The sequence below is a fragment of the Canis aureus genome, chromosome 6, assembly GCF_053574225.1.
Source record: "Canis aureus isolate CA01 chromosome 6, VMU_Caureus_v.1.0, whole genome shotgun sequence".
Lineage (NCBI taxonomy): Eukaryota > Metazoa > Chordata > Mammalia > Carnivora > Canidae > Canis > Canis aureus.
The window spans coordinates 22,996,122-23,010,862 of record NC_135616.1 but is presented as its reverse complement, the minus strand read 5'-3'; the positions used below and the strand labels follow the sequence as shown (position 1 = coordinate 23,010,862).

Sequence of the window (14,741 nt, the reverse complement as noted above, 5' to 3'; positions counted from 1 at the left end):
TGACATTTGCCCAATCAGGCAAGACTGGCCAGAATTGCTTGTCAAGTTTATTCTGAATTTAGAATCTTAACATTTGGAGAATTTCAGGAGCACGTTTATTTTCACATATTTATTAGCCCTGGAAACTGAATTGTTTCATCAATCAAGAGAAGGAAAGATACTGCAAAGATTTTCCTTCTATTAATAATTTGGGCCATTTACATTTTTCACAGAACTAGAACAAAGAATCTTGAAATTTTTGTGAAACCTCACAAGACCCCAAATAGCCAAAGCAATCTTGAAAAAGAACAAACCTGGAGGTATCACATTCCCTGACTTCAAACTGTACTACCAAACTATAGTAAACAGTATAGTAATGGCATAAAAATAGACACATAGATCAATCGAATAGAGCCCAGAAACAAACCCACACATATATGGTCAGTGAATCCATAATGAAGGAGGCAAGAAAGACAGTCTCTTTCACAAATGGTATGGGAAAAATTGGACAGCTACATGAAAAATAATGAAACTGGACCACCAACTTACACCATATGCAAAAATAAATTCGAATGGATTAAAGACTTGAATGTGAGAACTGAAAACGCAAAACTCCCAGAAGAAAACATAGGCAGTGAGCTCTTGACATTTATCTCAGCAATATTTTTTTGGAGCAGTCTCCTCAGGCCAAGGGAACAAAAACTAAAAAAAACAGATGGGACTACATCAAACTAAAAAGCTTATGCACAGTGAAGGAAACCACCAATGAAATAAAAAGTCAGCCTATTGAATGGAGGAAGATATTTGCAAGTCATGTGTCTGATAAGGGATTAATACCCAATACATTATAAAGAACCTACACAACTTTGTATAAACAAAACCCCAATTAAAAAACAGGCAGAAGATTTGAATAGGCATTTCCAGAGAAGACATCCAGATAGCCAACAGGCATGAAAAGATGCTCAGTATCACTAATCATCAGGGAAATGCAGGCGATATCATCTCACACCTCACACATATCACATTGGCTATAACCAAAAAGATAAAAAATGACACGAGTTGGCAAGGATGTGGGGAAAAGGAAACCCCCAGTTTGGCGGGAATATAAATTGATATGGCCACTATGGAAAACAGTATAGACGTTTCTCAAAAAATTAAAAATAGAAGTACTATATAATTCAGCAATTCCATTTCTGTGTATTTATCTAAGGAAAATGAAAACATCAATTCAAAGAGATAAATGTACCCCTATATTCACTGCAGCATTATTTGCAATAGCCAAGATATAGAATCAACCTAAGTGTCCATCAATAGATGAATGGATATAGAAGGTGTAATATATACATATATATTACATATACATTACACACACATACATGCATGCTCATGCAATGAAATATTACTCAGCCATAAAAAGGAATGAAATCTTGCTATTTGTGACAACACAGATGGACCTAGAAGGTATTATGCTAAGTGAAATAAGTCAAACAGAGAAAAACAAGTACCATGTGATTTACTTATATATGGAATCTAAAAAGCAAAACAAATAAACAGACAAAATAAAACAGACAGAGACTTATAGATACAGAAAATAACCTTTTGGTTACCAGCGAGAGGAGGGATTAGGGGACAGGTAATATAGGCAAAGGATATTTAGAGGTATAGGCTTCTGGTTATAAAATGAGTAAGTTATGGGAATGTAATGTACAGCATAAGGAATATAGTCAATGATATTGTAGCAACTGTATGGTATTGGACTAATCATGAGGATAATTTTGTAATGCATAAAAATATCGAATCACTATGAGGTACACCTGAAACTAATAGGATATCATACATCAATTACACTTCAGTTAAAAAAATTGGACCATTTACTTACAATTCTTTATCAAAAATTTTCCTTTTTGTATGTTCTATAGAAGAAGGTGGTTGGAAATAGTTCTACTATGTTTAGAAAACATTCTAACACAGAACTTGATATTTAAACTACTCTTTTTTTCCCCAGCACTAAACCAACACTACTAATTTCCTTAAAACTTTGTGCTTTAAAAATCTTTGGATTTCAAGTATCACTATTAGTTTTGTAGTAAGTAAACTTTTACATAATATAGTAACATGAAATGAAATAGCTCATTGTCCATATGCTAATAGAAGTGTTATATGACAAACTTGAGGATTTTGTGGACTGTAAAACATTGAACAATGATCTCCTTTGAGGATAGACATTTTTAAAAGGTTAAACCTCCGAAGATAAATATTTTTCCTTTTTTAAGATTTTATTTATTTGAGAGAGAGAGAGAGCGCACAAGCAGAAGGAACAGAACAGGGGAGAAGGAGAAGCAGGCCCCCTGCTGAGCAGGGAGCACCACATGAGTCTCGATCCTAAGACCTTGGGATCATGACCTGAGCTGGAGACAAACTCTGCCCAGATGCCCTGATAAGTATTTTTCAATCACAAATTTTTCCCCAAAATGTTTATTTTTTAATGTGTGAAATGGATCAAATATGCACAGGACACTGGTCACTATTACATTTTTTTTAATTTTTTTTTACTATATGTAGGTGTTCCCCATGACTTCATCTTTCAAGTAATTGGACAAAACAGTTGAAATTTTGAGTAATGCTCCAAGTTTGAAAGTGTTATTTTCTCACACCCACTATTATGCAAATGTAAGATATAGTTTGATATGCTCTTTCACTCAAGAAAAAATATAGATCCTCTCTTGACTTATTGAAACTGGTGGTGGTGGTTACTTAAAATAGTAAGGTAGAATTTTAAGAAGTTACCAAGAATAACCTGTATTACTAATGTAAATACTGCAAATGATAGGAGTCTTAGAAAACACTTTATATTTTCCAGAGCACTTGTTTGCACATGTTGCTGCTTTTTTTTTTTTTTAAAAGATGTATTTATTTCTTTATTTGAGAGAGAGAGAGAAAGAGAATGTAAGCAGGAGGAGAGGGAGAAGGAGAGAAGCAGACTCCTCACTGAGTGGAGATCCCAATGTAAGGCTTGATTTCAGGTACCTGAGCTGAAACCAAGAGTCAGCTCAAGTTGGCTTAACCAACTGAGCCACCCAGGCGTCTCAACACACATGTTGCTTCTTTATTCTTACTGTGGCAGAAGGCTGTGATTATTGTCATTTGATAGTTCAGAAAATAAGGCCTGGAGTCAGTCATACAGGCATAGATTGAAGCCTGTGACTTTGCTGTCATAACTAGCTTCTCTAGGCAACCCTTCTATGGTCATAGGATGATGGAATTCCAATTCAGCACCTCTAAATATGTCTTCCAACTTTCAGACCTCACCCTTCGACAACAAAAGATGTACATTCCCACTCCACAATGCTTTTAAAAACATTGATTTTTTTCCCCTTACCACACTATTTCAAAACTTGGGGTGAATCCCCACTTCTAAAGGAATTTCATTAGCCTTCACAGAATGTACTTTTCAATCTGTCATCTACCTTTCCAACTCATGTCCAATGCAAACTGTCATTCTAGCCAAACCAGTATGTCCATTGCCCCTAGGCAAATGCTGTAATTGTGCTTTCCTTTGCTCATGCTGGTCTGACAACTGAGGATATCCCCCTTTGGCCCGTTCATGCTAATCAAAAAACAGCTAAAATCTCACCTAGTCCATGGAGCCTTGTTTGTCAACCTCACTCTTAACTGATACTACATTACACAAACAGCATTAATGATAGACAAGCACTGTCCCATAGAAATAACAATACCTGTGAGCCAAATACGTAATTTTAAATGTTCTAGTATTCATCTATTTAAAAAGCTTAAAGAGGTGAAATTAATTTTAACAACATATCTTTTATCCAATATATTCAAAATACTATCATTTTGTAGTCAACATAACTACATTGTAGTCAACATAACTACACTGACATTTTACATTCTTTTTTTCATACAAAGTCTTCAAAATATGATGTATATTTTACATTTAACAACACATTTCATCTCAGACCAACCACATTTTAAGTGGCTATTAGCCACATGTGGCCTGTGGCTGCCATACTGGACAGAACGGGTCTAGACCATTCAGTTTAATTAATTATGTATGAAGTTATATTGTTGTTTAAATAGCTTGTGTGTGTGTAAAATTTTTCCAAGGGGAGGAAAATGTCTTCCTTTTCATACTTTCCTTCATGAGTAGCATTATAGAGACACTATGGGAGGTTATAGTATAGAGAGGCTTCATCTATCTATTTTTTAAACAATTGTGTGTCCACTGTAAGAGAGAGAGATCATAGGAAGCATTAGGGATATGAAGATGGATGAAACAGCCCTTAGTAAAATGATGTAATGGTCACTCTAGAACCAGAGAGGTTCTTGAGAATGATCTGTGTCGAAGCAGAGAAGAGAGCTCCCCTAAGCTTGTGGTGGTCCAATTCTGTGTTCTTTTTTTTTTTTAATTTTTATTTATTTATTTATGATAGTCACACAGAGAGAGAGAAAGAGAGAGGTAGAGACACAGACAGAGGGAGAAGCAGGCTCCATGCACCGGGAGCCCGACGTGGGACTCAATCTCGGGTCTCCAGGATCGCGCCCTGGGCCAAAGGCAGGCGCCAAACCTCTGCGCCACCCAGGGATCCCCAATTCTGTGTTCTTATGACACCTTCTGATAACCCCGCCACCCTTGCCATAGCTTTCCAAGTTGGTCATTGGTTTGGACATGTGGATTATCAGGTTCTCTGAGATTTAGTCCTAGAAATTACCATCTGGAAAGGTGGGAATGTCATACAACTGTCTCATTTCTCTTTGGAATGTTTTTAGCTCAAATAAAGTCATTAGACAACCAAAACAATTAGTTACATTGTTATGATGAAAATAGACTCTAACAGAAGGGAAGATAACAATTTTCTGCTTAAATGTTGTCCTGAGAGGGCAACCTGGGAAACTCTGGCTCATGAGGCAGCCTATTCTAATTTTAGACACCTTTAATTTTTAGAAAGTTCTCTCTGAAGATCTATCTCCCTGCAACTTCTTGAAGTCCAATTATCATTTCAACTTTTTAGATGAGGAGATGAGGGAAACTGGTGCCTAGGTCAACTCAGTTTATTATGAAGTGGGAATTAGTATTAGGATTTTAAAAAAATTCACTTATGGTATATATCACTATTTTATATCCTAATGTAACTGATAAAGTTGTGGCTTTTTTTTTTCTTCACAAAACAACATAGTTAAGGAACAAACCAGTCAGCTCCTCAGATTTCACTTCTCTTTTAGATAACAGTATGTAATTTTCTCCTTTTTAGAAAAGATTTTATTTATTTATTTGTGAGAGAGAGAGAGAACACAAGTAGGGATAGTGGCAGGCACGGGGAAAGGATAAAGCAGGCTCTCCGCTGAGCGGGGAGTCAGATGTGGGACTTGATCCCAGGACTCTGGGATCATGACCTGAGCTGAAGGCAGACGCTTAACCCACTGAACCACGCAGGTGCCCCTCAATGAACAGAAGTGTTATTCTCCTGAAAATAAAATGGCCTCTAAAATGTTGTATGTCTTTTTTCCCCCAAAGTTGGGATATTTTTTAACGTAATGGCTGACCATAGTTTTCCTAATAATCCTGTCAACTTCCCTACAGTCAAACATTGCTTTGATTTTAATTCAATGGTCTATTTTAAAAACATGTCCGGTATCAAGACCAGGCATGTACACTTCTTAGCCACATGCTTAAGAGATATGTAACCTTGGAAAATAGACCTGGTTCTCTTTCATGTGTTTTAGTTCGTGTTTTGGAAAGATGAATAAAAGCATTATGTTGAAGAAAGTGAAGGCCTTGTGGAAAATAGATCTAAGACCAGGATTATTTAGTTCATTAACTAAAGAAATGCTAAATACTGACTTTCAAATTCTACTTCTCTCTGGTTTATTTTTCTGTGTAAAATACAACATTAAAAAAACAGCAAAAGGAGGAGGTTGATAATCTTTATGATTTTATTCTAATATTTATTTCCACTGCAGTCCTTTTAGAACATATAATACGGATTCAGCAATCAAATATAGTATGATCAAACAAGGAAGGAAACAGAGAAAGTTGTGATGATTTGAAAAAAAAAAAAATTGGACTTACCATTAAAATGGCCAGAGCCCCTGATGTTCTGAACAGGAGCCAAGTCATTTTCTCTGATTTCCCTGCTGGACGAATCCAAGGAAGCTGCTGCTTGGATCCTTCCAACTGTCTGCATATGTCTAAGAAAAGCCCTTTGCTAGAGACTCTGCCTCTTGGAGTCTATAGATGGTCTGTTATGCGACTCCTCCCCACCCTAAACCAAGGATTGGTCTCACCAGAAACGCTTGCATCACTTTTGCTCCCAGGTAAAAACTTAGACACACCTCAATTCCAAAAGCAATGAAATCCTTTGTTGGAGGCTGAAAGAAAAGTTCACAGGCTGAAGACAAAGTTTAATAGGAAGGTCCCAGATGAATAATAAATTAATCATGGTATGGAAGTACAAAAGCCAGTCCTGACCACACTGAAAAAGAATCCAGTTGGCTTTTCTTCAGGGTTGCAATTAAAACTGAAAAGCAAAATGAAACACAAAAATCCCCTGAAAACTAACTTCTAGAAGAGCATTTATTTTTAGCCTGCATATATGTGGGTAGATTGAACTAAGTGAAATGTTGGTGTTAAGTAATAATATATTTTATTGAAAGTAATACACATCTAAAGAAGAAAACCATCAAGATAAGCAACTATTAAGAATAGTTAAGAATACAGTTAAAAATAATTGAAATACAATCAAAAAAATAATTAGAAATAATTGAAAATAATTAGGAATAAAATTAACGTAAACAGTTATAGGGTGCCTTGGATATTTGAAATATATAAATAATGCATTGCAAGACCACATCCCTGATAATAATCAGACGACATCGTTCCTCTTGTATTCCTTTTCATTTATAAGTTTTTGAAAAGGTAGGTTGCTTAGTGAAGAAGATAAACTTTGTGCGCTTTTAATTACTCAAAACATTTCCTCTGGAGTAGTCAACTTTCTTGCTGCTGTGTATTTATGCACTTCTAAATATGTGCACACCACCCAAGTTAGGGGATAGGGGAAAAAATCTACTAAACCACTTTAGTTTGCTTATAACATTCAAGTTAAAAGCACTTTAAACATTTCAAAACGTTTAAAGAAAGTTTCAGTAGAACAATTTTATCTTTGTAAATATCTATGCACCAGATTGTAGAAGCTTTTTAGTTTCAGGAAAACCATTTCATCAGAGTATTGTAGGCAAAAAGGATTTTCTTTGTCGAAAAGTCAGGGAAGGGGGCAGCCCTGGTGGCGCAGCGGTTTGGCGCCGCCTGCAGCCCGGGGTGTGATCCTGGGGACTCGGGATCGAGTCCCACATCGGACTCCCTGCATGGAGCCTGCTTTTCCCTCTGCCTGTGTCTCTGCCTCTCTCTCTCTCTGAATAAATAAATAAATAAAAATATTTAAAAAAAAATAAATAAAAGTTAGGGAAGGGGCACCTGGGTGGCACAGTGGTTGAGCATCTGCCTTTGGCTCAGGTTGTGATCCCAGGGTCCTGGAATTGAGTCCCGCATTGGGCTCCCCACAGGGAACCTACTTCTCCCTCCGCCTACGTCTCTGCCTCTCTTTCTCTCTCATGAATCTCATGAATAAAGAAACAAAATCTTTAAAAAATGTTAGGAAAAAAAAGCACCTTGTGGACAACATCTTGTGGGTTTTTTAAAAAAATTGTGGCAAAATACGCATAACAAAATTTATTATTTAAAAATTTTTAAGTGTAAAGCTGAGTGGCATTAAGTATACTCACATTGCTGTGCAATCATCACCACCATCCATATCCAGAAAAATGTTGTTTTTGTAATAAAACTTTTGTAAATAAAGTTTCATTGGAACATAGACATGGCCATTTGTTTATATATTATGAATGACTGCCTTTGTAGTATAGTTGAGCAGAGCCTTTTTTAATAACATTCTAAGCTTTGGGGCAAGAAAGAAGAGAAAAATATAGTTAACTTTCAATTCTTTCCTGTCCCATGATTTAATATCTTGTAATTCTTCAAAGTCTGTACTAAAGACAAAAGAGATGATAGCAGTGAATTATGATATTTCTAGGCATATCTGCAGGTTGCACTGAATCTAAATTCTAGATATGGCTTACTTGTTCTCATTTACCTTTTCTAAAATTACAGTTCCTTGACAACTTTAGGGCTTAAATATGTAAATTATCATTCCACACTTTCCTTACCTGAATATAGGTAAAGAAGTATTTTATTTTTGTATTTAAAAATACTAGTTACAGATTCTTAACCAAGTGGTATATAAAAGCTGTGGGCACCCATGTAGGAAAATAACACACCAGACTTGGCCTACTGCAGCCTGGCTCCATCTACGTGTCCCTCAAGGAGGATTGTAGAAATCCATTACAAATCCCGTTGTGCATTCTACAGGCAGGCAGTGCTCTCTGATCTTCTATGTGCTATTGACAGTGCTTTAAGCCAACACTTCCTCTTATTTGAAGGATTTGGGACCTCAGTAAGGTTGCGGCCTGATTTGCATGGTGACAGGAAGGTAGGTAGTGGAGGTTACTTCAGCTGAGGAGTGCATTTGCATAACATCTTTGGACTAAGCAATGTTTTCACTTGCCATTTCATTTGTTAGTGATAAGGAAAGAAGGGAGCATTTTCCAGTGGTTTCTATTGAATACTTAGGTTATTACTCTTTGAATAATGGCTTTGGAAACCTAAGCCCAACTTGAAACTGGCTCTGACTCAGGAGGCTGAAATAAAAATGAGGATCATAACAATAATAATTATAATCATTAGAAGGGAGCTTCATTGCATGTGTATATTGTGGTTCAACTGATGCACAATATTGACTATATAACAGTTGGACAGTAGGACACATCTTAGGTTTGAAAAGCTAAAGAAACCATTCATCAATTTGCTAAAAATTGAACCATGGCATAAGGAGTGAAGTAATAAGGATGAATATTTATTCAAGTGGGCAGCAGTTCTGAAGTGTCCATGATGTTTCTAACACTTGTTATCTATACTAGTTCTATTATTCACAAAGTAGAGACTGTTAATGAGACTTTGCCTTCACTGGCAAGTCTTCGCCAGTTTTTGGTTTTTTTGACTGGAAACATGTATGTTATATATTTTATATGCCAGATGTTACTAGTTTTTGATATTTAATTGTTCTTGAATATCCACAAAATAATGAATTAAGGTATTAATTTCACGAATCATATGTTAACAGAATTATACATACATTTTGAAGTGGCCTGCAAAAGTTGTGATCCGTCATCCTTGGTCTTTGAAGGTGATAGAAATCAGATGACTTCCATTATAATCATACCTGAAGGCATGCAGAAATGTCAGAGAATACAATAACTGTGCATCAGCAGAAAATAGTCTACACTTTAATCATTAGTGAAAATAGAGCTGTTAATCTAATTTTCTATTAGATGGTGTATAACATGGTTCACCATGTTTCTGTGATTCCTGGAATTACGTCTTTAAAAAGATTTGTATAATTTTTATGATATATTGACTGTAGTCCAAACTTCAGAAGGGTAATTATGGGTGACTCCATATCTAAAAAATTTTTACATAAGGTATGGACCGGGGTCAACATCTTTTTGCTTTGATTTAAACTGATTAATCAAGTGCTTATTTGTGAGAGTATTTTTGTCAGGTAATTAGCATGAAGGAGGAATATTTAAAATGCACGTCATGCTCACTCAAACAAAGAGTTTCCTTAGGAATAGCTTTTATTTGGTTCTGTGGTTTACTGGAGATCAAATTGTATAGGTGGGATCTCTTTGCAAAATGTATTCAGAATTCATATAGTTCCATCTTCTATGGGCTTCTGCACTAGCCAGATTCTTAACATCTCTCATGTAGCCCAGGCAGTGGGAGGATGACAAGCTCTTGTTCCTATCTTCTCTCTCGCCCACTCCACCACTCACTCTGCTCCCTGACTGCTGCTTGTAAAAGGATCATGACTTCCAGCGTACTTGGAACAGAAGCAACACTGCCTGGCAAGGCCTACAAGGAGCTGCCCCATGGACTCTGACTTCCTTTCCAACCACATCCCACACTTCATCCCCTCACATGTGTCTTTTGTTCTCCAAAAACCCTCAGCTCTTTTCCTGCCTTAGGCCGTTACTTAGTTTCTTTCTCTCCTGACTAGCTTCTTCTCACTCATCAGGTAGTAGCTAATATGACCTTCTCGGAGAGGTCTTTACTTCCTACTCCCTACACTTGGACACTCTTTTTGTCATTATCTTTATATCAGTCATCACGGTCAGGCTTAGTACCATGTGTAAACTGCTTTTTCTTAGTCAAATTGCTTATATTGTCTTTCTCCACCACTTGACTATGAGCTCTATCAGGGACCAATCATGTCTGTTTCATTTAAGAGCATATTCCCAGGACTTTGCAGGGTGAACAAATGAACATATCTTTAAAAATTTTGTGCAAGTGTATCTGCTAGATCAAAGGACACAGAAAGTTTCAATTCTTAATAGATGGTCATCCAAAAGGTTGTACCAATTTGCACTCCCAGGTATAGTGTAAGAAAATGCCAGTTTTTCCTCCCTGCCAGGCATAAAGTTTGTCACAGGTAATTCCTTTCTGGTTCTTTTATGAGAAAATAGTACTCCTGTGGGGGAAAAAAATTTTTTTAGCTCTGTTAAGAGATTTAAATATTGTTTGTTTAGATGTTAATACTTTATTAGATTATAATAAATTAAAGTTAAGATTTTGAGCATAGCAATATAATGTATTGGACCTAGACCTAAGTAAGTTCTGGATTTTGATTAGATCCTAAGGGCCTAGCATCCTTCCTGGATCTAACATCATCCTGGCCTTTTCACCGTTTCAGGTGATATAATGATAGGATAGAAAAAATATGAGAAAACAAATACACAATCAAATAGTAATTTCCTATATTCTGTTGCTATTGTTATGATCCCTTTATTTATACATTTTAATCTTCATTTTGATGATATGTAGTACATTTCACATATGTCCTCAAGTATTTTTAGGTTTAATGGGAGCTATATGTTCTGTTTTTCTAGTAATCAAATTGTACTGGTATTGTTGGTAATGCCTAAGGAGGAAAAAAAAATTGTGATTGTTTTAATTTAAATTTCAACCCACTACTCCACCCATGGGAAGAAATATGTGGAATGATCCACCAGCTTCTTAAACCACATGCCACACACAGGGTGTGACTGCCAGTGGTAACAGATACACTGCATCTATGCTCCCAGTCATGCCAAAGACACCAATCTGCAGAAAGATGGAATCTTAAAACACCAGGGACACTTAAAAAAAATAATCTCCAAGGATTTCAGAGAAGATTGCTAGCTGTCCTATGGTAAGGAAGGCAGATGCTTCTAAAAATAAGCAGCTTGTCGTTTTTTACTCTTCAGGGGCTGTGCATTTCTCTACCAGGCTCACGTGTTTTACCCTAGTGAGGCATCATGTATCTATCCTTTTATGATTAATAAGTTCCAAGTAAGTTTGGTAAGCCTTAAAACTTGTACAACTCTGTGCATTTTATAATTTGTGTGCTGATGAGGGGCCACAAAACCTCTGAAAAGATTAATTAAAGAGAATAGAAATTTCAAGATTATTTTCTTGCTGCCACTTTTCTGGGGCAGAGTAGCTTTCATATCATGTGGATCAGATTTGTATTCAGTACTTTGGGAAGCACTGAACTTTCAGTTCAAACACATGAACATGTTTTTCCTTCAGTTTTGGGCATGTCTAATTGGCCTTCCTTTGGATAAACACCATTATTCTATTCACTGACATTAAGAAGAGGATCAGAATCCATTACCTACCTGAATTAGTCATAAATACATGCCTTCCAGAAAAACGTTTAGCCTATAGAATTTTTTCTATTTTTTTAAAATTGTATATCACATTAACTTTTTTGAACATCATTTCAATTTACTTTCCTTTAGTGAAACTTCTGAATATTCCTATGGGTTCATTTAGGCTGAATGTTTCTCAAAGCACAATCTTTGCAGTGTGAATTTATGTTCTTTGATCCAGTGCTGGCACAGCCGCAACATATTTGGCTTATTTCTAGAAGGCTACACCTAAAGAGAGATTAAAGGCAGAGAAGCTATTCTCCTTGTTAGCACAGCACATTCATGAGTCACTTTGGGCTTCATTTTTGATGTGTGAAACACAAGGCCAATTTCATGGATATTTGTGCATGCCGATTAACTTGTGCAACATGGTGATTTAACGTTAATCTCCAATTCTCCATGTGAAGGCAGGATTGACAGATTCTTGAAACACCTTTTTCATTCCTTTAGACTTTGAAGTGGTGCAATTTCTAATAAGTTGTGTTGTTTAGCCTACACTTGAAGGAAATTATTTGAGTTTATGAAATTTGTCTTCAGTTACTCCACATTTTATTCTACTAAAGCGCCTCAATATTGAGTTGGTCTGTTGAGGTTTTCCATTTTGGGGGAGGTATGTTTTATTAATTTACGTTTTGAGAGGAAATTATATCATCCGGTGTTTTCAAATTTATTACCACACATTTTCACATGGTTCTTTCTTTCTTTCTTTCTTTCTTTCTTTCTTTCTTTCTTTCTTTCTTTCTTTCTTTCTTTTCTTTTTTTTTAGAAACTTTAAGGTGGATTTTTTTAGAATAAATCAGTAACTATTCTTTACCTTAATGATAAGGATCTACAAAGTGAAATGAGATAAGAATCCATTCAGTCTCAGTTAAAAACTCCAAAATATGTGGAAATCACTTTCTTAAGAATGCACAGAATATTAATGAAGGACATAAAATAACATCTAAGAAAATAAAAAGATATTATTATGTTCCTGGATGAAAAGACTTACTAGTATAAAATGTAGCTTTCTCGAAGAAAAAAATCTGAATGTAGTTCTCAAACTTGACCCTTGGTTTCTGCAAGGGATAGAAACAGAGGAGGTTACAAAAAATATTAAAGTCTATATATGGAAGAAAATATGCCCTCAACAGCCAATAAAAGAATGATTAAGAAGGATATTGTAGGGTCTTTCTTGTCTTACTAGATATCAAAAATCACTCTAATGCTGCTTTTATTACAAGAGCAACTCAGCTACAGCTGTTGCTTCTGGATTCATGTTTTTATGTGAGGGAGATTCAGCTACAAGAAACCTGACTTTATTCCCTATCTCTTCTGTGCTCCTTTTTGTGGATGGAGGACAAACAGTCTGATTAATGAACTTGGGAAAAGGAATTAAAGACAGTGGGTTCAGCGTACTGCTCCCTCCTACCACTAACTTTCCAGGCAGGATTTTTCTCTTTCGGAGCCAGCCTGCTGACAAGACACATTTTCCATTTCTTCTAGCTGTAAGCTCACAGGAGCAGGCTCCATCCTTTGGTCCTGGTGGAGGGGAGTTGTTTGTGACTGAGTGAATAAGTTTAATTCTGGAATGAATCTTAGGATGCTCATCATGACTGCCCATCTCAACCACATCATCCACATACATTTTGTCACTAATAGTAAAACTGATATTTATTTATTTCTCCTATGCCTTATTTCTCAATTATTTCGGATATGAGGAAGTGACAATATAAGGTACTGATCTAGGAATAGATAAAGTACAAAAAGTAGAATATTCTGCTGATGATAAAAATAATTAATTAAAGATATACCAATTGACTTAGAGATATTTGTATGAGGTACTATTGAGTAAAAGAGAAAGATATAGAATAGTATGTATAACATTCACGTATGTGTGTGTGTCTGTGTGGATGTGTATGTATATATGTATTACTATAAATGAATACTTGAACATAGAGAAAAGCCTGAAGGACAATGCTACACTGTGAGAATCGGTTTTCAGGAAAGAGAATACTATTACTATGTGTTCAGGAGTAGGAGGGGTAGGAGTAGGAGGGGTAATTAAGCTGAGGAGGAAATGTGAAAACCAATTAATTGCACTGAAAATGTATCCTGATAGCACATTTGTTAATTTATGTCAAATTAAACATATATATAACTTACAAGTTAAAAATATTTTAATTATATGTTTAATATTTTTCCTTTCAAAGCCTTAGCTATTAAGAAAATAGAGATTTTACAATTCTATGTTTAAAAACATTTAGAAAAAGATAAACCTGGCCAGAAACATGAGGAATTATGTATAATTATTATTTTAGGGCTTTGTCTAGTAACAAAATAAGCATAAAATACTGAGGTATCGAATTCCCTTGAGTCATGTGTTTTGCTCTAAATGAGAATAATGTGATCTGAAAACACATGGATCAGGTGTGTACATGCTGCTGAAGGTTTTGACATAGTGATCAATTGTATGCATTATTTTCTGGTATGACTGGTAAAAAATGTACACTGAATTAAGAGGACAAAAATCAGGAAAAACATTATTTTTCATAACAATTTGAAATGAAAATCCCGAAGAGAATATTTTACTATTTTATATATAACATTCTTAATGCTGAAGATAGAGGCAGACAATTGCTGTTCTGGCAATGAGGATTAATCAAAAAGTGATGTTACTAGGTACACTTGGATTTATTGGCAATTTCTAGAAGCATGAAAGATTTAAAAAAGTGATCCCTGTTGTCCTGGTGGGAGGGCCTTGCCTGTAGTAGGTAGATGACTTCAGCATGTGAGAGTGGGATGAGTTGCCCTCATCACCAAGTCCAAGGGGACTCTCTTGGAGAGTCTAGTCAGCTGTGAGGTAGCATCTCCATTCAGTGGTTCATGAGGGCAGATGGTGGGGC

At 35.8% G+C, this 14,741-nt stretch overlaps 1 protein-coding gene across 2 annotated transcripts in view; it reads right to left on the bottom strand.

Annotated features, from left to right (window-relative positions):
* The window catches only part of DSG3 (desmoglein 3), a 33,098-nt gene extending 26,840 nt beyond the window's left edge, over positions 1-6,258 (bottom strand). The window contains exon 1 of one of the 2 annotated variants that reach the window (XM_077900352.1): positions 6,068-6,258. In XM_077900352.1, the coding sequence (XP_077756478.1) occupies positions 6,068-6,115 (48 nt within the window). In that variant the 5' untranslated portion in view covers positions 6,116-6,258. The remainder of the gene's footprint in view (positions 1-6,067) is intronic. The other variant, XM_077900351.1, reaches the window with a different exon arrangement.
* Positions 6,259-14,741: the final 8,483 nt, after the last annotated feature.